At 44.6% G+C, this 23,653-nt stretch overlaps 1 protein-coding gene across 1 annotated transcript in view; it reads left to right on the top strand.

The window, feature by feature from the left end:
- LOC310773372 (NLR family CARD domain-containing protein 3-like) overlaps positions 1 to 21,811 on the top strand; it is a gene marked incomplete at both ends in the record, with an annotated part of 33,017 nt that extends 11,206 nt beyond the window's left edge. The window contains 3 exons of the mRNA XM_083633239.1: positions 11,975 to 12,148; positions 19,866 to 20,039; positions 21,781 to 21,811. Of these exons, the coding sequence (XP_083489365.1) occupies positions 11,975 to 12,148; positions 19,866 to 20,039; positions 21,781 to 21,811 (379 nt within the window). The remainder of the gene's footprint in view (positions 1 to 11,974; positions 12,149 to 19,865; positions 20,040 to 21,780) is intronic.
- Positions 21,812 to 23,653: the final 1,842 nt, after the last annotated feature.

Below are 23,653 nucleotides of genomic sequence, written 5' to 3' on the forward strand. Positions count from 1 at the left end.
CCGGGGTACAGCTAATTTGTCATAACATTGCAGCGGATGGATAGAATGACAAAAAATTTTGCACGTGTGTTCAGCCGGAGGTCCTGAACTAGTGTAGCGAATATCGCCTCATTCTGTTAAGCCATGCCAAGATGAGAGCCAATCAGGGTCGCTCAGAAGGCCGGGGAACAGCTAATTTGCCATAACATTGATGCGGATGGAGAGAATGACTAAATTCTTTGCACGTGTGTTCAGCCGGAGGTCCTGAACTACAATGATAACCTTAAATGGAAGTGGGCGAGGCCAAGGGGCGTCACCCCCCACCCTTCTGAGATCAATTTAGATAGTAAGTAGCCCTGGTGGCATGTGGGGACCTCAGGACGACATCCTGAGGGACTGTTTTGACCAAGTAGCATGGGAGGAGTTCAGAGCGGCAGGAGACCTGGGCGCGTACGCAGAGACGGTGTCATGCTTCATTAAGAAGTGTACCAACGACATAGTCCCCACAAAGAAAGTAAAAATAATGCCAAACCAAAAGCCCTGGATCAACAGCGAGGTCAGGGCTGCCCTACACGCCAGGACCACCACCTTCAGTTCAGGCACACCAGAACAATACAAGCAGGCACAATATGCCCTCCGGACCGCTATTAAAAAAGCACAGAGAGACTATGGAAGGCAGCTGGAGTCAAAACTGGACACCAACAACCCCAGACACCTGTGGAAAGGCCTCCATGCTGCTACAGACTTCAAAGAGGTGAAACGACAGAACCCCAGCACATCACCCACCCTACCGGACGAACTCAACGCGTTCTACGCTAGGTTCGACCCCTCTGGCAGAGCGCCTCCCATCCCCCCTCTCCCAGCCCTCTCCCACTCCCTCCCCCCCATCACCTCCCACCCTCTCCTCCCCCCCACCCTCCCCTCCCCCCCACCACCACCCCCCCTCTCCGCCCCCCCCTGCCACCTCCCTCCCCCCATCACCCCCCCCTCCTCCCCTGCCACCCCTCCCCCCTCATCACGAGTTTGGTGTCATTTGGAATAACTTTGGTTTTTTGGAAAAAAAAAAAAAAAGACGGATGTCGGATGCAACAATTCAGTAAAAATCAGTAATTGAAGCTAGCCCTTTCAAAGTTGCTGGACACGTAGGAGACAGTCTAAAGCCTACTCTCAGCAAAGGGTAGGCTAATCGGAGCTACGCTGAGCGAGCTGTGGTCCCGCAGAGTTGAAAAAAATAAGAAAACGCACGAAATTACGAAATCCTGCAAAATTTACATCTCTTTTTGGGCCAGGGACACAGTTCCACTCAACCTTGAGCCGAAATTTTGGCTACAGTGTATGTTGACAACCCCTAGTACATGCTCAAACCGTCATTTTGGTTGTAGCTTCAATTACTGAATTTTAGTGAATATAAAGATACGACATTTTTTTTGTAAAGAAAAAAAGTTCCGTTTTGACCTCCCATTTTTTGTGGGCTGAAAGAGGAGTGTGAGAGGAGTTCCCACAAAAAAAATTACACCTTGAAGTTACTTCCCCTAGGAGTTATTCAGGTTTGATTTTTTTTTTTTTTTTTTTTTTTTTTTTCCAAATTTTTTTTTTTTTTTTTTATAGCCATGTAGGTACTCTAAGGACTCCATTTTTGGCGAGGAGCCCGAAAACCGACTTCATTTTGGCCAAAAAGCAAGGGAAATGGCCGAAACGCGACTTCCGATTTTTAGGGGGCGTTTTGACCTCCCATTTTTTGTCGGCGGGAAGAGGGGTGTGAGAGGAGTTCCCCCAAGAAAGGACAGCCTTCTAGTCCTTTTACTTTAGGAGTTATTAGCACCCCTAGTTTCAACATTTTTAAACGATTGGACCGCCCCCCTGCCTAGGGGGAGGGGACTTTGGCTAATCTTTTCTCAGGATCTACTCTCCTATAGGAGGGCTACATGCTCCAATTGAAATTATAGCTCCAGGTGGTCCAGGGGAGTTAATTGACAACCCTAGCTGAAATTTGCACTAGGTTGTTAGGGTTGTAGACCGTTCACCCATGTTGAAGGGCTAAGTTGGAACTAGGGTTAGGAAGTTAGACATGTAGTCTTATGTAGTTTTATGCGCTGGTCCCGAATATGGGCGGGGCTTCCGCCGGAAGTGACCGGAAGTGGGTGTAAATAGGCTTTGAACATGGCATTTTGGCCAACCCTAGGCTGTTTTGCATATGGGTTGTTGGGGGGGTGTCATATGAGCATGAATTGGGTTGATTGGAGTCGTTTGGTGAAACGGCTAAGAGACTTTTTTTTTTTTTTTTGTATGGGAAAAGTACTCGGTGTGTTTTTTTTTTTTGTTTTTTTTTTTTTTTTGCTAATGCTAAGCTAACTTTTTTTTATCTTTTTTTTTATGCTAAGGTAATGCTAAGCTAACATGCTAGCAACTTCCCGCACACTCCCGCCGGACCACGACCCGCTACAATTTGCATACCGCCCCAACAGGAGCACAGCGGATGCAGTAGCACACGTGCTCCACACCATTCTTACACCTATGTAAGAATGCTGTTCGTGGACTACAGCTCAGCATTCAACACCATAGTACCCTCCAGGCTGGTAAGCAAACTCAGGGATCTGGGACTAAACACGGCAATGTGCGACTGGATCCTGGATTTCCTAACAGACCGCCGCCAGGTGGTGAGGGTGGGCAACCTCACCTCCTCCCCACTGACCATCAGCATAGGAGCGCCCCAGGGGTGCGTCTCCAGCCCCTTCTGGTACGACCTCTACACCCACGACTGCGTGGCGACTCAAACTTCAAACTCCATTGTGAAGTTTGCAGACGACACAGCAGTCGTGGGGCTGATCTCGGGGGACGACGAGACGGCCTACAGAGAGGAGGTGAGGGTCCTGGAACAATGGTGCCAGGACAACCACCTCTCTCTGAACGTCTCCAAGACCAAGGAGATAATTGTGGACTACAGGAGAGGGGGGGGCGCACACCCCCCAATCACCATCAACGGCGCAGTGGTGGAAAGGGTGGACAGCTTCAAGTACCTGGGAGTCAACATCCACCAGGACCTGACCTGGGCCGGCCACACCGCCACTGTTGTCAAAAAGGCCCAACAGCGAATACACGGACTCAGGCGCCTGAAGAAATTTGGGCTAAGGAAAGAAATCCTCAGGGACTTCTACAGAGGCACCATTGCAAGCCTGCTGACTGGCTGCTTCACCGCCTGGTACGGGAACTGTACCGCCATGGACCGCAGGGCGCTACGGAGGGTGAGGCGCGCGGCCCAGCACGTAACAGGAGATGAGTTGCCAGATCTGCATGAACTGTATAACCAGCGGTGCCTCAGGAGGTCCCTGAAGATCATCAAAGACACAAACCATCCCCACAACAGCCTGTTCTCCCTGCTACCCTCAGGGAGGAGATACAGGGTTCCAAAAGCACGCACAAATCGCTTGAGGAACAGTTTCTTCCCGCAGGCCACGAGACTCCTTAACATACACAAATAGTGTAGTAGTCGTACCGTACCGTACTGCAGCTGCTACCATTATGTATGCCTAATGTTTAATTGTATGTTTAATAAGGTACATGCTATTTGCACCTGTATGTCAAATACGTCGAATTTAAAATGTCTGAACACGTCCAACGTATGCACAATGCCTAATGTTAATTGTATGTTTAAACATGCTATTTGCACCTGCATGTCAAATACGTCGAATTTAAAATGTCTGAACACGTCTAACGTATGCACATGACATGTGCACCTATGTGCAATGAATAAGCCACTGACTTGTCTTATCGCTATTCTGCCTTATTGCCTATTGCTGCTTAGTATTGCTTATTGATGCCTATTTCTTATTGCCTATTGCTCATTGCTTGTTGCCTATTTGTACTATGTCATAAACGGAGTCCACAGCACAAGAATTTCACACGTGATACTTGTACCATGGAGTGACAATAAAAATCTAGAATCTTGAATGTGGGCGGGGCCAAGGGCCACATGTGTGGGCTAGAAGGCTGACACTTGGTGGTCGTAGAGTAGCAGGGGGTGCCACAAACATACCAAAAGATCAGCCTTCTAGCCCTCACCTCTCTTGAGAAACAGACGTGTTCACCCTGCATATGTTGGTGTACACCGCGCATGCTTTATCATGTAATATGTAAAAGCTTATATCTCAAAAACGACTCAGGCTAGGAGGCTGAGATTTCAACTGCAGCCTCTCCTTATTATACAGGACCAGCCCTGTGAGTAGCAGGAGGATTGGAAGAAGTTGGATTTTTTGCCTTCGGCAGCTGAGAGCTGGTTTCCAGATTTTGGTCCAAAATTCAAATTGCTCCTATTGACTGGAAACTCAGCACACTAATAGAGCACCGTGGTGGTATTAACATACTTTGGTATCAGCCTCCTAACCTGAGTCGTTTTTGAGATATAAGCTTTTACATATTACATGATAAAGCATGCGCGGTGTACACCAACATAGGCCGGGTGCACACGGCTGTTTCTCAAGAAATGTGTGGGCTAGAAGGCTGACACTTGGTGGTCATAGAGTAGCAGGGGGTGCCACAAACATACCAAAAGATCAGCCTTCTAGCCCTCACCTCTCTTGAGAAACAGCCGTGTTCACCCTGCATATGTTGGTGTACACCGCGCATGCTTTACCATGTAATATGTAAAAGCTTATATCTCAAAAACGACTCAGGCTAGGAGGCTGAGATTTCAACTGCAGCCTCTCCTTATTATACAGGACCAGCCCTGTGAGTAGCAGGAGGATTGGAAGAAGTTGGATTTTTTGCCTTCGGCAGCTGAGAGCTGGTTTCCAGATTTTGGTCCAAAATTCAAATTGCTCCTATTGACTGGAAACTCAGCACACTAATAGAGCACCGTGGTGGTATTAACATACTTTGGTATCAGCCTCCTAACCTGAGTCGTTTTTGAGATATAAGCTTTTACATATTACATGATAAAGCATGCGCGGTGTACACCAACATAGGCCGGGTGCACACGGCTGTTTCTCAAGAAATGTGTGGGCTAGAAGGCTGACACTTGGTGGTCATAGAGTAGCAGGGGGTGCCACAAACATACCAAAAGATCAGCCTTCTAGCCCTCACCTCTCTTGAGAAACAGCCGTGTTCACCCTGCATATGTTGGTGTACACCGCGCATGCTTTACCATGTAATATGTAAAAGCTTATATCTCAAAAACGACTCAGGCTAGGAGGCTGAGATTTCAACTGCAGCCTCTCCTTATTATACAGGACCAGCCCTGTGAGTAGCAGGAGGATTGGAAGAAGTTGGATTTTTTGCCTTCGGCAGCTGAGAGCTGGTTTCCAGATTTTGGTCCAAAATTCAAATTGCTCCTATTGACTGGAAACTCAGCACACTAATAGAGCACCGTGGTGGTATTAACATACTTTGGTATCAGCCTCCTAACCTGAGTCGTTTTTGAGATATAAGCTTTTACATATTACATGATAAAGCATGCGCGGTGTACACCAACATAGGCCGGGTGCACACGGCTGTTTCTCAAGAAATGTGTGGGCTAGAAGGCTGACACTTGGTGGTCATAGAGTAGCAGGGGGTGCCACAAACATACCAAAAGATCAGCCTTCTAGCCCTCACCTCTCTTGAGAAACAGCCGTGTTCACCCTGCATATGTTGGTGTACACCGCGCATGCTTTACCATGTAATATGTAAAAGCTTATATCTCAAAAACGACTCAGGCTAGGAGGCTGAGATTTCAACTGCAGCCTCTCCTTATTATACAGGACCAGCCCTGTGAGTAGCAGGAGGATTGGAAGAAGTTGGATTTTTTGCCTTCGGCAGCTGAGAGCTGGTTTCCAGATTTTGGTCCAAAATTCAAATTGCTCCTATTGACTGGAAACTCAGCACACTAATAGAGCACCGTGGTGGTATTAACATACTTTGGTATCAGCCTCCTAACCTGAGTCGTTTTTGAGATATAAGCTTTTACATATTACATGATAAAGCATGCGCGGTGTACACCAACATAGGCCGGGTGCACACGGCTGTTTCTCAAGAAATGTGTGGGCTAGAAGGCTGACACTTGGTGGTCATAGAGTAGCAGGGGGTGCCACAAACATACCAAAAGATCAGCCTTCTAGCCCTCACCTCTCTTGAGAAACAGCCGTGTTCACCCTGCATATGTTGGTGTACACCGCGCATGCTTTACCATGTAATATGTAAAAGCTTATATCTCAAAAACGACTCAGGCTAGGAGGCTGAGATTTCAACTGCAGCCTCTCCTTATTATACAGGACCAGCCCTGTGAGTAGCAGGAGGATTGGAAGAAGTTGGATTTTTTGCCTTCGGCAGCTGAGAGCTGGTTTCCAGATTTTGGTCCAAAATTCAAATTGCTCCTATTGACTGGAAACTCAGCACACTAATAGAGCACCGTGGTGGTATTAACATACTTTGGTATCAGCCTCCTAACCTGAGTCGTTTTTGAGATATAAGCTTTTACATATTACATGATAAAGCATGCGCGGTGTACACCAACATAGGCCGGGTGCACACGGCTGTTTCTCAAGAAATGTGTGGGCTAGAAGGCTGACACTTGGTGGTCATAGAGTAGCAGGGGGTGCCACAAACATACCAAAAGATCAGCCTTCTAGCCCTCACCTCTCTTGAGAAACAGCCGTGTTCACCCTGCATATGTTGGTGTACACCGCGCATGCTTTACCATGTAATATGTAAAAGCTTATATCTCAAAAACGACTCAGGCTAGGAGGCTGAGATTTCAACTGCAGCCTCTCCTTATTATACAGGACCAGCCCTGTGAGTAGCAGGAGGATTGGAAGAAGTTGGATTTTTTGCCTTCGGCAGCTGAGAGCTGGTTTCCAGATTTTGGTCCAAAATTCAAATTGCTCCTATTGACTGGAAACTCAGCACACTAATAGAGCACCGTGGTGGTATTAACATACTTTGGTATCAGCCTCCTAACCTGAGTCGTTTTTGAGATATAAGCTTTTACATATTACATGATAAAGCATGCGCGGTGTACACCAACATAGGCCGGGTGCACACGGCTGTTTCTCAAGAAATGTGTGGGCTAGAAGGCTGACACTTGGTGGTCATAGAGTAGCAGGGGGTGCCACAAACATACCAAAAGATCAGCCTTCTAGCCCTCACCTCTCTTGAGAAACAGCCGTGTTCACCCTGCATATGTTGGTGTACACCGCGCATGCTTTACCATGTAATATGTAAAAGCTTATATCTCAAAAACGACTCAGGCTAGGAGGCTGAGATTTCAACTGCAGCCTCTCCTTATTATACAGGACCAGCCCTGTGAGTAGCAGGAGGATTGGAAGAAGTTGGATTTTTTGCCTTCGGCAGCTGAGAGCTGGTTTCCAGATTTTGGTCCAAAATTCAAATTGCTCCTATTGACTGGAAACTCAGCACACTAATAGAGCACCGTGGTGGTATTAACATACTTTGGTATCAGCCTCCTAACCTGAGTCGTTTTTGAGATATAAGCTTTTACATATTACATGATAAAGCATGCGCGGTGTACACCAACATAGGCCGGGTGCACACGGCTGTTTCTCAAGAAATGTGTGGGCTAGAAGGCTGACACTTGGTGGTCATAGAGTAGCAGGGGGTGCCACAAACATACCAAAAGATCAGCCTTCTAGCCCTCACCTCTCTTGAGAAACAGCCGTGTTCACCCTGCATATGTTGGTGTACACCGCGCATGCTTTACCATGTAATATGTAAAAGCTTATATCTCAAAAACGACTCAGGCTAGGAGGCTGAGATTTCAACTGCAGCCTCTCCTTATTATACAGGACCAGCCCTGTGAGTAGCAGGAGGATTGGAAGAAGTTGGATTTTTTGCCTTCGGCAGCTGAGAGCTGGTTTCCAGATTTTGGTCCAAAATTCAAATTGCTCCTATTGACTGGAAACTCAGCACACTAATAGAGCACCGTGGTGGTATTAACATACTTTGGTATCAGCCTCCTAACCTGAGTCGTTTTTGAGATATAAGCTTTTACATATTACATGATAAAGCATGCGCGGTGTACACCAACATAGGCCGGGTGCACACGGCTGTTTCTCAAGAAATGTGTGGGCTAGAAGGCTGACACTTGGTGGTCATAGAGTAGCAGGGGGTGCCACAAACATACCAAAAGATCAGCCTTCTAGCCCTCACCTCTCTTGAGAAACAGCCGTGTTCACCCTGCATATGTTGGTGTACACCGCGCATGCTTTACCATGTAATATGTAAAAGCTTATATCTCAAAAACGACTCAGGCTAGGAGGCTGAGATTTCAACTGCAGCCTCTCCTTATTATACAGGACCAGCCCTGTGAGTAGCAGGAGGATTGGAAGAAGTTGGATTTTTTGCCTTCGGCAGCTGAGAGCTGGTTTCCAGATTTTGGTCCAAAATTCAAATTGCTCCTATTGACTGGAAACTCAGCACACTAATAGAGCACCGTGGTGGTATTAACATACTTTGGTATCAGCCTCCTAACCTGAGTCGTTTTTGAGATATAAGCTTTTACATATTACATGATAAAGCATGCGCGGTGTACACCAACATAGGCCGGGTGCACACGGCTGTTTCTCAAGAAATGTGTGGGCTAGAAGGCTGACACTTGGTGGTCATAGAGTAGCAGGGGGTGCCACAAACATACCAAAAGATCAGCCTTCTAGCCCTCACCTCTCTTGAGAAACAGCCGTGTTCACCCTGCATATGTTGGTGTACACCGCGCATGCTTTACCATGTAATATGTAAAAGCTTATATCTCAAAAACGACTCAGGCTAGGAGGCTGAGATTTCAACTGCAGCCTCTCCTTATTATACAGGACCAGCCCTGTGAGTAGCAGGAGGATTGGAAGAAGTTGGATTTTTTGCCTTCGGCAGCTGAGAGCTGGTTTCCAGATTTTGGTCCAAAATTCAAATTGCTCCTATTGACTGGAAACTCAGCACACTAATAGAGCACCGTGGTGGTATTAACATACTTTGGTATCAGCCTCCTAACCTGAGTCGTTTTTGAGATATAAGCTTTTACATATTACATGATAAAGCATGCGCGGTGTACACCAACATAGGCCGGGTGCACACGGCTGTTTCTCAAGAAATGTGTGGGCTAGAAGGCTGACACTTGGTGGTCATAGAGTAGCAGGGGGTGCCACAAACATACCAAAAGATCAGCCTTCTAGCCCTCACCTCTCTTGAGAAACAGCCGTGTTCACCCTGCATATGTTGGTGTACACCGCGCATGCTTTACCATGTAATATGTAAAAGCTTATATCTAAAAAACGACTCAGGCTAGGAGGCTGATATTTCAACTGCAGCCTCTCCCTTTTATAGAGGACCAGCCCTGTGAGTAGCAGGAGGATTGGAAGAAGTTGGATTTTTTGCCTTCGGCAGCTGAGAGCTGGTTTCCAGATTTTGGTCCAAAATTCAAATTGCTCCTATTGACTGGAAACTCAGCACACTAATAGAGCACCGTGGTGGTATTAACATACTTTGGTATCAGCCTCCTAACCTGAGTCGTTTTTGAGTTATAAGCTTTTACATATTACATGATAAAGCATGCGCGGTGTACACCAACATATGCCGGGTGCACACGGCTGTTTCTCAAGAAATGTGTGGGCTAGAAGGCTGACACTTGGTGGTCGTAGAGTAGCAGGGGGTGCCACAAACATACCAAAAGATCAGCCTTCTAGCCCTCACCTCTCTTGAGAAACAGCCGTGTTCACCCTGCATATGTTGGTGTACACCGCGCATGCTTGGCTAGGCTTGGCTAATGTGTACTAGGCTCTATTAGGCTGTGCTAGGCTGGACTAGGCTGGGGTGTACTAGGATATATTCAGCGGTACTATGCTATACTAGAATGTATTAGGCTGTGCTAAGCTACACTGTAATGTACTTGGCTTTACTGAACTATACTATAATGTACAAGGCTCTATTTGGGTGTACTGGGCTGGACTAGGCTGTACTAGCCTGGGCTAGGCTAGACTAGGGTGAACTAGGATATACTCAACTGTACTAGGCTATACTATAAATTACTAGGCTCTATTAGGATGTAGTAGGTTGTAATGGGATGTACTATGCTGGGCTAGGCTGGAGTAGGCTGTACTATGCTGTAGTACAATGTACTAGGCTATACTACAATGTAATAGGCTCTATTAAGGTGTACTAGCTTGTACTAGGATGAGCTAGGCTGTACTAGGCTCCATTAGGCTGTGCTAGGCTGGACTAGACTGGGCTAGGCTAGACTAGGGTGTACTAGGCTATATTCAGCTGTACTAGGCTATACTAGAATGTACTAGACTGTACTAGAATGTACTAGGCTGTGCTAAGCTACACTATAATGCACTTGGCTTTACTGAACTATACTATGATGTACAAGGCTCTATTTGGGTGTACTGGGCTGGACTAGGCTGTACTAGCCTGGGCTAGGCTAGACTAGGGTGAACTAGGATATACTCAACTGTACTAGGCTATACTATAAATTACTAGGCTCTATTAGGATGTAGTAGGTTGTAATAGGATGTACTATGCTGGGCTAGGCTGGAGTAGGCTGTACTAGGCTGTACTATGCTGTAGTACGATGTACTAAGCTATACTACAATGGGCTATACAGGGCTGGTCCTCTATAATAAGGAGAAGCTGCAGTTGAAATATCAGCCTCCTAGCCTGAGTCGTTTTTGAGATACAAGCTTTTACATATTACATCCCCTGTATAAATAAAGGTAAAAAAAAAAAAAAAAAGATAAAGCATGCACGGTGTACACCAACATATGCAGGGTGAACACGGCTCAAAATGGCTCAAATGGCTCTCTGCTCCCCTCTATTGACAAAATATAGTCAGTACAGACATGTTCACGAAAGAAAGTAGCAAGTGTTCAGTAACCTAAGTTACTGAGGTTCGTGAACACGAAATGTCTTCCGGCACGAGTTGTTCATTTGCCTTAGTTTTTTGTATTGAGCACTGCCTGCTGTGCACACACTTTTATTATTATTATTATTATATTATTATTATTATTATTAGTGTTATTATTATTGTTATTATTAATAATATCACTATTAATATTATTATTATAGTTTTTTAATCATTTTTACAAAAATGATTTCATAATAGCATTTATGTAATCTTTTCTGTTTGGTTTCTGCTTATATCTAATTCTATAATTTCGAATTCTATACTACAAATTATTATTATTATTATTATAATGTAGTAGTAGTAGTAGTGGAAGAAGTATGCTGTATAAGTTTTGATTGGTATGCTAGTCTCTGATAATCACTCATTTTACAGTAAATCTGAAAACAGACATTCTGGCTGTGAACTCCCAGAGACCTCAGCTCTGAAGTCCTGGGGTCCATCCCATTTCTCTTAATTGCATCATGTTTGCCTCTCTTCCGTCCTTTCCTTGCATCTTAGTCCCTCCCACTGAGGAGGGATGGAGGAAACCAGTGAGAGACGAAATGAGGAAATGTGCGGTTAGAGAAATAAGATGTCCTTCCGTCTGAAGCATCACGTGAAGCCACTTCCATGTTTAATGACGGTGGCAGCAGATCACAGCTACAACCCCCTTCACAACTAAAATGGGTTATGGCTGAACACCTGAACTAAACTTAATTTAGGCTCCCCATGTTCTTACATTAATCTTATATCAGTATCATATGATGGGCACTTATCACTTGTGCTGTTTCTCTAAAACCTGGTTAATTTGAGCTTCTTCACACTTGCGCTACGGGGCGGACTAATTAACGTGGTGCCGTTCATTTGTAGTGTTGATGATTAATGAGTCCCTCGACTCCCCTGCATTTCGGATATTCCCCTACCAGCCTGCATTTAGGAAATAATCTTCTGGGAAGTCTGGTCTGGTGTCTCCTTGCTCAGAGCTCCTCACAGATCTCTCCTCCCTCCTCATGGCAGGATAAGAGCTTTTGGATGCTCTTCCAGTTGACAAGACCAAGAACCACTTGATGTCAGGTAAGAGAAATGTGATAGACTGGTCTCAGCTCAAGTCCAACCCCATTATGTTTTATTCAGATTGAGTCACTGCTCTTTGGACAAGACTGAGTGTCAAGTCGTGGCTGCAGCTCTGAAGTCCAACCCCTCCCATCTGAGAGAGCTGGACATGAGTGACAATGCCCTGGAGGATTCAGGTGTGAAGCTGCTCTCTGCTGGACTGGAGAGTCCACACTGCAGACTGGAGATTCTCAGGTCAGACATTATATTTAATAAAGTACTGATATGAATATATGATATGAATAATATATATATTAGATCATGTCATTCATATATATATGAATGACATGATCTGGTTTTAAAAATTGTCTCGTCTTTTCACACAATCCTCTATACAAATGAATAACGATGAACTTTGTTGATGATATTCTCCATACTACCCTACAAATCCTAACCACAGTAACTACCCTAACAAGGAAACTGAGAAAAATGGCTTCAAAGTTTTTTGACTGTCCAGCCAAATGACTTATAGGTTGAAAAGTGATAATGTGCTTATTTGTATTATTATTATATATGTATACATTAAGGATTTTTTATGGCTAAAAACATGATCAATTACTTGACCTATGCCTGCAAAAATGCAGATACTGCACTCTGTGTATTACCTTAAACAGATGTATAGGTAGTACAAATGCAAAACGCAGTAACTACAATCTAGTGTCCTTTTCCTGTCTTGTTTTTCATAAGAAAATAATAATCTGTTTTGATTTTGATACCACATTATATCTGTATTTAATTGTTTTATTGTTTACATGTTTAAAATGTTTAAATAGATGAGTAAGAGAAATTCAGGGAATCCTGATTGGATTGTATAACTACAGAGGGATTCACAGTGAGAAGAACAAAGATTATGCCTTGGTGATTATTATGATGTGAGAGGTGTACAAGCACTGAAGCCTTCAGGGAGCAGGTAGAAAAGTTAATATAGGCTCATATTACATTTTCAGGATATTTGCATTTCAAAGCAAGCTCCAATATTATTTTTCCCCAGGATTGCGCCATTATGAGTGATTCATATGAGGCTTTGTTATGGAAAGAGCGGGAAAATTGCAGTAACTACAAAATCCAACCAAAAACCAATCAGAACCGCAGTAACTACACCTCGAAGTGTAGTTACAGCGGTTTATGTCTGTTTAAGTCCAGCTGAAGCTCTAGGAAACCAAATCAAACTGCAGTGAGTGTAAATACTGCAGTGTTGCCTGCTATAGCCTTGCACCTATATGTGATGTGCATATGATCTCCCTTTCAAAGTGTTAGTGCTCCTGACAGCTCAGTATCATCATCATCACTCGTCGGGGTAGAGTAAGAATGTCCTCCTCCTGGGTCCTTGTGGGTCTTCAGGTGGGTGAAGAGGCCAATCCTGGAGCCACATATTTTGGTGCAGTGTGGGCAGTCATGGTCGTGGGTTTGGTTTGGGCCTTGGTGGGGACTCTCCTTTCTCAGTCTGCACTTGTCTTCTGCAGCACAGTGGTTGTATAGTGCAGCACCGTCACAGACACGTTTTCTCCAGGATGCCCTGTTGGTTGCTGTGACCTCCCAGGTGTTGAGGTCTCTGTGGCACTTTTTGATGTTGGCTTTAATGTTGTCCTTGTACCTTTTCTTTTGACCTCCCAGGGCACATTTTCCTACGAGTAGCTGGGAATATAGGACATGTTTTGGCATACGAGAGTCAGGCATACAGATGATGTATACATTTTAAATGAATGCCTTCACTTATATGAGCGCACAACAGGCTGTACGTATCCTGTCTGTGACGAACAGGTTAGGCTCGTTCATACATATATAGATATATATATTTTATTACATGTTCTCATGTCTGTTGTCTCTGACATTATTTGTTTGTTTATGTTATGTCATGCTGTTGCGTTGCATCCTGTCATGTCTGGAGTTTGTGGCTCGCTGTGAGCTTTTGGAGGTGATGGGTAGGTGTGAAACTGAATTGCCCTTGTGGGATAAATAAAGTTGTCTGAATCTGAATCTGACCAGTCCATCTGAGCTGGTGTTGGGCGATAGTGGCAGTGATGGTGGGGATATTGGCTTCTTGAAGGACACAGGTGTTGGTGCATCTATCCTCCCAGCTGATCTTGAGGATTTTTCTGAGGCATCGCTGGTGATGTGCCTTGAGTGCCTTCAGGTGCCTGCTGTATGTGGTCCAGGTGTCTGATCCCTACAGTAGGGTGGCCAGGGCAGCACTACCGCTTTGTAGAGCAGGATTTTTGTCCTGGGCTGGAAGTCGCGGTTTTCAGACTTTTTCTTAGTCTTGAGTCTCGGTGGTGTATTTCAGAATCAAGCTTTGGAGGATAGAATGCTGCCAGTGCCGAGATATGTAAAGTGGTCCACATTTCCCAGTCTGGTACTGTCTACGGAGATGATTGGGGATGGGGTGGGGGTGCTACTGTTGGGTGGTGGCTTTTTTATGTTAAGAGCCAGACCAAGCTTATTGTATGCCTTGGCGAAAGCCTCCAGAGTGCAGTGGATATGGTGGTCGTTTTGCTTTTGGCCCTGAATCTGTTGATGTTGAGAAGTTGACCGTCAGTCCTGTACATTATTCTGACTCCTTGTGTCAGATGTTTACCTGTGAGATGTAGGATTGCGGCAATGAAAATGGAGAACAGGGTAGGAGCAATGACACAGCCCTGCTTGACTCCAGTGTCAACCTTAAATTTATTTTTCATCACCACCGCCACTGAGTACTGTGGCTGACATGTCATGCAACAGTCTCAGTATTTTGATGTTTTTTTTGCCAGAACCAAGGAGTCTGGGGAGGAGTCTGTTTGTCAAAACCCGAGCTAGATTTTTCCCAGTGGTGGACAAAAGCGAGATGCTGCAGTAATTCCCGCGCGCTGCCTTGTCACCCTTCTTAACACGTTCACTGCCAATGACGAGTTGGCTCGTCAAAAAAAATCCAACGGTTGACTGCCAATGACGAGTTGACTCGTCAAACTGTTTTTTCAGTGGTTTCCACTAGCTGGCGCCCTTGGGCAATAGGTGAATGTGGATCCGACCTCTCCCGCTGCCCCGGAAGTACTCTAACAAAGATTTGTATATAAGGAAGGCGGGATCCTTTCTTCCGGGTGGGTTTTAGTAGGTTGGATGATAGACAGCATTACATAGCGATTTATACAGATACAGATACAGATATTTAGCAATTTATAGTCAGATTTAGAGCGAGTTGGTTAGCGTAGTTGATTTAGTTTGTAGTTGTTAGTACAGTAGTAGTGTTTAGTATAGTCTTTATAGTAGATCTTTAGTTTAGATAGTTAGTTAGCACGTAGTTACTGTAGTGAGCTTAGCTCATTTAGCGTTAGCGTCAGTTCATTTTAGTATTTAGCATTAGCGTTAGCGTCAGTTCATTTTAGTATTTAGCATTAGTTCAGTTTGATCGAGTTGGTAGCCGGTAGATTAGCCTTATTTCAGTTCAGTTTGATCTAGTCGTAGCAGTAGTTGTTTTATTTCAGTTTAGTTGGGAGTGGGTGGCGTGTTTGTGCCATGCCGGCCAAACGCAAGCGGTCTTCGGCGGCCAAACGCAAGCGATCGGCGGATCAGAGATCATTGCTCGATTTCTTTTCCGTACGAAATGAGCTTGTGCCGGAGACCGATTCCGAGGTCTCGGATGAAGAACGGGGTGAGCCCATGCATGTCGCGGCTCCGGCTGCTGGGCTGACTGAGTCCGAGTCGAGTGACCTCACGTCTTCCCCAGACGCGGAGGATTCTGAAGAAGAATGGGCCCCGTCCAGGAGCGAAGCTCCACAGAGCAGTGGTAAGACGATGTTTGAGATGACTTGTGTAACTTGTGTAAATGTAATTACTATGACTGTACAAAAGCCAGCAGTCAGTCAATTCATTTTACTGAATTTCAGACTCTGAAGATGAGCCTGTAGCCAGCTGTAGCGGTACAGCATCTGGTGCCACAGCCTCTGGTGCCAGGAAAATGGGTAAGATCACACTTCAGAATCAGGTTTATTTTCACATCACAGGTTCCAGCCAGAATTCCAGAAATTCTAGAACTCCAGAATTCAGTACCACACATATAAAAAACACTATTTTATGGTAATTATGTATTTCTATAATTTGCAGATGGAGCTGGAAGTGGGAAACGTCCTCGGCCTGCAGGTCCTGAGTGGTGTGACGTTGACTGGGAGCCAACCCACATCCCCTTCACAGCAGAACCGGGTCCTCATAGTGGTGGTGCTGCTCAACCAGTGGACTTCTTCCAGCTCTTCCTGAATGATGAGCTGCTCCAGGACATTGTAGTCCAAACTAACTTGTATGCGCACCAGTGCATCAGTCAGGTCAGTGAGGCTCTGCCACATTCAAGGCTTGGGAGGTGGAAGGACACTACAGTGGCAGAAATCAAGAGCTTCTTGGGACTATATTTCCTCACTGGGATCATCAAGAAGCCTGAACTGTCCATGTACTGGTCCACAAATGAACTGCTTGCTACCCCCCACTTCAACAGAACCATGTCTCGCAACCGCTTTCAACTCCTAACACGATTCCTCCATTTCAGTGACAATGATGATGTTGACGATGCAGACAGGTTGTACAAGGTCCGGCCAGTTTTGAATGACCTGTTAGAGAAGTTCAGAGCCATGTTCACACCAAATCAAAACATCAGTATTGATGAGGGGATGCTCCTGTGGCGTGGGCGGTTGGCCTTCAAAGTGTACAACCCACAGAAACCCATAAAGTATGGGATAAAGTCGTACATCCTCTGTGACTCCCAGACAGGTTACTGCTACAGCATGAAGCCGTACTGTGGTGAGCGGTCCTCCCTAGGCGAGACGGTGGAGTTCCTCCTCGGGGACTTGGCAGGGCAGGGTTACCACCTATACATGGACAACTATTACAACTCTGTTGCAATGTGTGCACAGCTGTGTCAGACCCATGTCTGTGGCACTCTGAGGAGGAACAGGGGCGAGCCACCTGCTACCAAGGTTACCAACCACACCGTGAAGATGGGGGAAACGGTCATGCGCCACAATGGTGGCACCATGGTTCTGGCCTGGCGTGACAAACGAATCGTGAAAATGGTTTCCACTATGCACGACGACACGATGGAGACAGTGCAGGTCAGGCAGAAAGGCAGCAGAGAGAGGGTCCCACACGCAAAACCCAAGTGCGTTGTAGACTACAACAAGTACATGAATGGGGTAGACAGATTGGACCAGAACATCGCATACTATCCCTTTGCCAGGAAGACATCCAGGTGGCCATTCAAGTTTGTCATGTACATGTTTCAAATGTCTTTTTATAACGCCTTTGTTCTGTACAAAGCTAAACACCCACAGAGAAAGTGTAAAACTTTGATGGATTTCATCCTGAGTGTTGTCGGTGCATGGACCAGACCTGTGGTGGAGGAGGAGATGGATGGGGTGGGGGAGGAGGGGGGTGGCGGGGAGGAGGTGGGGGCTGGGGTGGGGGAGGAGGTGGGGGGTGGCGGGGAGGAGGTGGGGGCTGGGGTGGGGGTGGAGGTGGAGAGGTGGCGGGGAGGAGGAGGTGGGGGGTGGGCGGGAGGGCAGTGACCAACCTGCAACCATGCCCCGGGCACCATACCTGGACCCTCAAAGCAGGCTGGAGGTCAATCTAGCGGGCCATGTACTGGCCATGTATCCAGCCTCACGCAAAAAAGATCTCCCAACGAGGAGGTGTAGGGTTTGTGCAAGGAATAAGGTTAGAAGCGAGACACGCTACTATTGTGTCGAATGTGGGGTCGCATTACACAGGGCTGACTGCTATGAGGTGTACCACTCGCAGAAGAACTATGCTCAGTGGCACTGAGTAGGCATGGGTCGTAAAAAAAAAAAAAAACCTGCCAGGGAGGTTTTGTTTTTGATGCTCTTTGTTTGATTGTTTGCTAGCTAGCAGGAATACATAAAAAGCACCTGCCGATTTTCATGTAACTTTGTGGATGGGTGTAACATGGGCCAAGGAAGTACCCATTACATTTTGGAGCAGTTCTGGATTCGGTGTACGAGCCCAAACCGGTTTGATCACGAACCGAAAAAACCTATAAAGAAAAAAAAAGGCTATAAAAGAAAAAAAGCTGAGTGACCTGTGGTCTGCTCTTGTTTTGTATTTATTTTGACATTTATTTATTTTATTATTGTATTATTCCTCTATTATTGAAAACAACTATTGTTCAGATGTCTCATGTCTCACTGATGCCAAAAATAAATGGTTAAAGTGACTGTTCTGCCTGTTTGATTGAATTTCACAAAACTGCATTTTTCTCAGCTTTCCTTCTCAGACGCTGAAACCATGCTGTATTCAACGGCTAATATCTACATAACTACTAACTCTACAAACTAACTCTTTTAGACAGAGAAAGCACACATTCTATTAGTTCTTTTGAGATATTTTGTGTTCACAAAATCATAGCAGAAAAGAATCCTCGGCTCTTGTAAAATGAGCCAGAATCCTCAAAAAAAACCTTGGCAGAACCTACCTACAGTATTGAAAAAACGGCTGGCAGTGAATGTGTTAAAGGATGGCTTTACCGATAATCAACCCATTTTGTATCAATAATCTCGGTAAAGTAAGCACATATGGGCAGTGTTTACCTTCTCTCTATGTTTTCCTCATGGAGAGCTCCCATTTCCTCCTCTGGCAAAGCGCTCTGTTGTGAGGTGTTTTACATCACAACCATAGACACATGGATGTAGCTCACCCATTAAATTTCTTCTCCCTGGCGGAGTTCAAATGTTGGCCCTCACCATCTTGATTTTTCATCAGCAGAGTGGGAGGGAATGGGTTGAGTCCTTCCACACCTCACGTCAAATGGGAGTTTCCCCGAGCCACAGCTCCACCTGCTATTGGTCCGTGATCGGCAAGCTGCGCTATCACTGGACAGGTGATCTGTCAATCACCCTCTTTTCTATCATCTATTTTACTCCAAACGGGCGAGTTATATAAGATATGAGCCCCCCACAGTTGTTATGAAAAGGTGAAATTAGTTCTTTAGACCAAAAGTGTGTTTCGGTCCAGGCTGTAAAGATGTTTAATTACTGTTACAAAGTGGGGCATTTTAACAGGAATGATGGGACTTCTGAGTCCTGCCTCAAGTTGCCATTTAAGGATTTACAGTTTAAACAAAGACTTCCGCATCTTCAGGGGAAAGGGGGTGGGTTTGCCCACTGGTCACAACGTGTAATAATGGAACTGCGGACGTTCTGCTCAAGACACGGAATCTGCTCCGAGGGTGGTTGTTATTGTTTATTTTTAATTTTTAAATATGCGCACATCCACGGAGAATCACAAGCCCAATGACTTGCAGCTGGCGGGGGCGGAGTTTCTGCATGCAGCAGCGTGAGCATTTTTCTCTGTGAGGAAAACACAGAGGGCGGCTGTAGCTCAGGAGGTAGAGCGGGTCGTCAGGAGGTAGAGCATCTCGTCCACTAATTGCTTTGGATAAAAGAGGTTGGTGGTTCGATTCCCGGCTCCTCCAGTCTGCATGTCGAAATGTCCTTGGACAAGACACTGAACCCCAAATTGCTCCCGTTGGAGTGCACCCTGCGTGGTAACCTGCCGCCATAGGTGTGTGAATGGGTGAATGTACCTACTGACTGTAAAGCGCTTTGGATAAAAGCGCTATATAAATGCAGGCCATTTACCATTTATATTTACCAAAACAGATAGAGATGGTAAAAACTGCACATGTGCTTATATTACCGAGATGATTAATGATACAAAGAGGGTTGATTATCGGTAAAGCCATCCTTTTGAAGATGGAGACAATTAAGGTGTCCATAAGTTGTGAAGGGATTTCCTCCTACATACAGCACCATGCAAACACAGTGGACCTACTTTAGGCCAGGGCCTCATCAATACAATCTGTCAGTAGAAATAATACAATAATGACATTAAATATAACAGAATAATATTTCCACATGATTGTCTTCTTGTCCTTTAGGCTGAGTGCATGTCGGCTGTCAGAGAGAAGCTGTGAAGCTCTGGCCTCTGTTGTCAGCTCACAGTCCTCTAGTCTGAGAGAGCTGGACTTGAGTAACAATGAGCTGCAGGATTCTGGATTGAAATTGCTCTCTACTGGACTGGGGAGTCCACACTGTAGACTGGAGAGTCTCAGGTCAGGATGTACTTTTACTATTATATTATTACTTAACATTTTGTAAATTATTGTACTGTAAAATCAGGTTAAAACTTGTATGTCAACTTAGATATCAGTATATAAGGTGAGACTAACATTAAATCCGCCATTGACCCTTTTCTTTCCTTTATTTGTCAGGAGGTCCAATAGACATCCCAGTTTCAAATTTAAATTGTCTGTCAAGTTGTTCAGGGTTTACAGAGTTAAGTTAAGTTAGTAAAAAAGAACTCCATGCTGATTGCTGAATAAATTAGTAAGTCCAAGTTGAACAAATAAATAAGTCCATGTTGAACAAATAAATAAGTCCATGGTGAACAAATACTGTGAATAAGTCCATGTTGAACAAATAAACAAGTCCATGTTGAGCAAATAAATAAGTATGTGTAGAATTAATAAATGACTCCAAGCTAAACAAATAAATAATTCCTTGTTGAACAACTAAATAAGTTCATGTTGAATAAGTAAATAAGCCCATATTGAAAAAATAAATAAGTCCATGTTGAAAAAATAAATGAGTCCATGTTGAACAAATAAATAAGTCCATGTTGAACAAATAAGTCCATTTTAAACAAATAAAGAAGTCAATTTTGAACAAATAAAGAAGTCCATTTTGAACAAATAAAGAAGTCCATTTTGAACAAATAAGTCCAAGTTGAACAAATAAATAAGTAAATTTTAAACAAATAAACAAGTCCATTTTGAGCAAATAAGTCCATGTTGAACAAATAAGTCCATGTTGAACAAATAAATTAGTCCATGTTGAACAAATACTGTGAATAAGTACATGTTGTACAAATAAATAAGTCCATGTTGAACAAGGGCAGTGGTGGTGGCCCAATGGTTAGAGAAGCGAGCTTGTGACCGGAAGGTCGTTGGTTCAATCCCCGGGACTGGCAGGATAAATCTGGGTGGGGAAAGTGAAAAGGCAGCACTTGCCCCTCCCTCATTACCACCACTGAGGTGCCCTTGAGCAAGGCCCTTAACCCCAACTGCTCCAGTGGAGCTGATCAGTGGCCAGCAGATCAGACTGTGGTTGTACTGGTCAACTTCCAGGTATGAATGTGTGTGAATGTGAACAGGGCACTCCTGAAAAAGAGAGCGTTGCTCTCAGTGAGACTCCCCCTGTATAAAAAAAAAAAAAAAAAAACAAGTCCATGTTGAACAAATACTGTGAATGAGTCCATGTTGAACAAAAAATTAGGTCCATGTTGAATAAATACTGTGAATACGTCCATGTTGAACAAATAAATAAGTCCATGTTGAACAAATAAACAAGTCCATGTTGAAAGTATGTGGGATATTGATTTACTGAAGATATGTCAAACTCTACAGAGAAGGAAGTGATCACATGTTGAATCCATCAATTTTCATGACTAAAACTAGGACAACAAGGTCCAGCCTGACTGCATATTATTGAACTGTATCCAGCTGCTTTTATTTTTGAGATTGTGGACAATTTAATCAAGATAATCAGTATTGTTTTATCACCCAGAACTGCAAACTATACATCACTCTGTGTGTGTGTGTGTGTGTGTGTGTGTGTGGGTGTGTGCAGGGTTCGAATTGGACCATGGGTCCTGGGGGAGCCAAAATTATTGAGGGGTTGAACGGGGGGGGGGTACGGGGAAATTTTCACTTTGAAGCAAATTAATTGACGCAATTTGGCAACATAACGGGTCTCAATATAAATAAACAAATGTATCATTTGCTCCTCTTTTAGAACAGTGCTTGCTGGGTTAAAGACCATGTGAAAAACATTCTACTAGCCGTATTGGATGATCAAACTCATTTATTAATCAGAGTAAAGAAAAGCAGCAAGGGGACACACAGGCAACGTTTTTTCTGCTCAAAACACCCCTTCAAGAATCCTGTATAACCTATACAATCAATATGCTGTAAAATTAAATATTAATTAACAAAAAATATTTCTAGAATAATGTTTCTAAAATAAATACCCTGAGTCAAAAATAAAGCTTTTTCAGTAGGCCAATAACTTGTAGCCTAACTAGAACTGAAATGTTAAAAACAACAGACATTCCATAACAATGTCAATTACAATTATGTGCATGACATATCCATTGACATCTTATTATAGGCTATTGGCAATATTTGCTGTTTTTAGTAGAAAGAGAACAAAACAGCTATAGAGAAAAAAAAACTGTGCATTTCTCCGTTTGAATGTGATGCACTTTGTCTAAGTGTTTAGACAAATTGCTCGTGTTTCCACCTTTTACTAGCGAAGGTTTTATTGCACTTGTGACAACGTGAATTGTCACCATCGACTCGAGTGAAGTACAACCACACTTTAGAATCTGATCGCTTCGTTCTTTCAGCCATTCTTAACGTGTGCTCTGCTCAGTTGCATGTCTAGTCTATCTGCCTGCTCCTCCGCCGGTTCCCTGTGCTGTGTATGTGTGTGGTGGGTGCTCTCAAGCACGCCCCCAGCCCCTCCCCTCTCCTCTCTCAGTCCTACTCCTCTCGTCTTGGCTGGCAGTGCAGCAGCTGTGTCTCGGAGAGCAACGCGGAAAAGATTATCCTTTTTCTTGTTCGGAAATCGCAAAAAACACATCATAGGCCTGTCTTACGGAGTTGGTGAGAAAGAAACAGCCAATATTTTAGAGCTCCCCCTACATTTCACAAAGCAGTCTTTCAGGGGAGCCAATGTCCTTCTTAGGGGAGCTCAGCTCCCCTTAGCTCCCCCCCAATTCGAACACTGGGGGCCCTATTCTCCCACAGGCCTTCGGCACTAAAACGGGCCTTAACCGCAAAAAAACGTGCCTTGCGCCTGTTTTGGGACGATATCAATATGGCTTTACGCTGCCAAATGCGCTTTAGGCCGAATGGGCGTGGCGCAGTCCCAGAATGGGCCAAAGTGGGCGTGTCGGCCTTAAATCTCGGCGTACTGATATCTTGGCACCTGCCTTAAATTTAGCGCTTTGCGCCTTTGAAAACCAGGCCTATTCACTGCGCCAGTGCACTTGTGCCTCTCCCCTGTCACCCTTCTCTGTCTCTCTCTGAAACCAGGCCTATTCAGTGCGCCAGTGCTCTTCTGCCTCTGAGTCACCCTTCTCTCTCTCTCTCTGACTCCCTCGCTCAAACAGACACAACACATAGCAGCACCCAGCTTCCCATAGGAAATAGCAGTTGTAAGTTTACTGCCTGTGAATGTCCACTCCCAGCATGCAATTGGGTCCTCCATTTCGCTACTAAATAGAGCCGAAATAGATATAAAAGGTAGATCTAAAATAATGTGTAATGGTAAGACAACCTGCAATTGTCGAACATTTCAATATTGGACCAAATAAAACATGAAATGAAACACCACCCTATGTGAAACATATATGTCCTCTTGAGCCTATATATACCCTGTGTGGATTTAACGTGATTTAGGTAAGTGACAGCGGAACGCGCTTCGGAAGCTTCTACTGTCATCTGCTATACTGTGATGTGCGCTCCAATAACTTCGCCCTACTCCACATTTAGTTTTACAATAAAAACACATTTATGCAATGACTTTACATAATGTAGGGTATATTTATGTGCATCATTCTACCTGCAGCAGGGGAGAGAAAACGATATCTTTCTGGACAAAC

This window comes from Poromitra crassiceps, assembly GCF_964638095.1.
Source record: "Poromitra crassiceps genome assembly, chromosome: 3".
Taxonomy (NCBI): Eukaryota; Metazoa; Chordata; class Actinopteri; order Beryciformes; family Melamphaidae; genus Poromitra; species Poromitra crassiceps.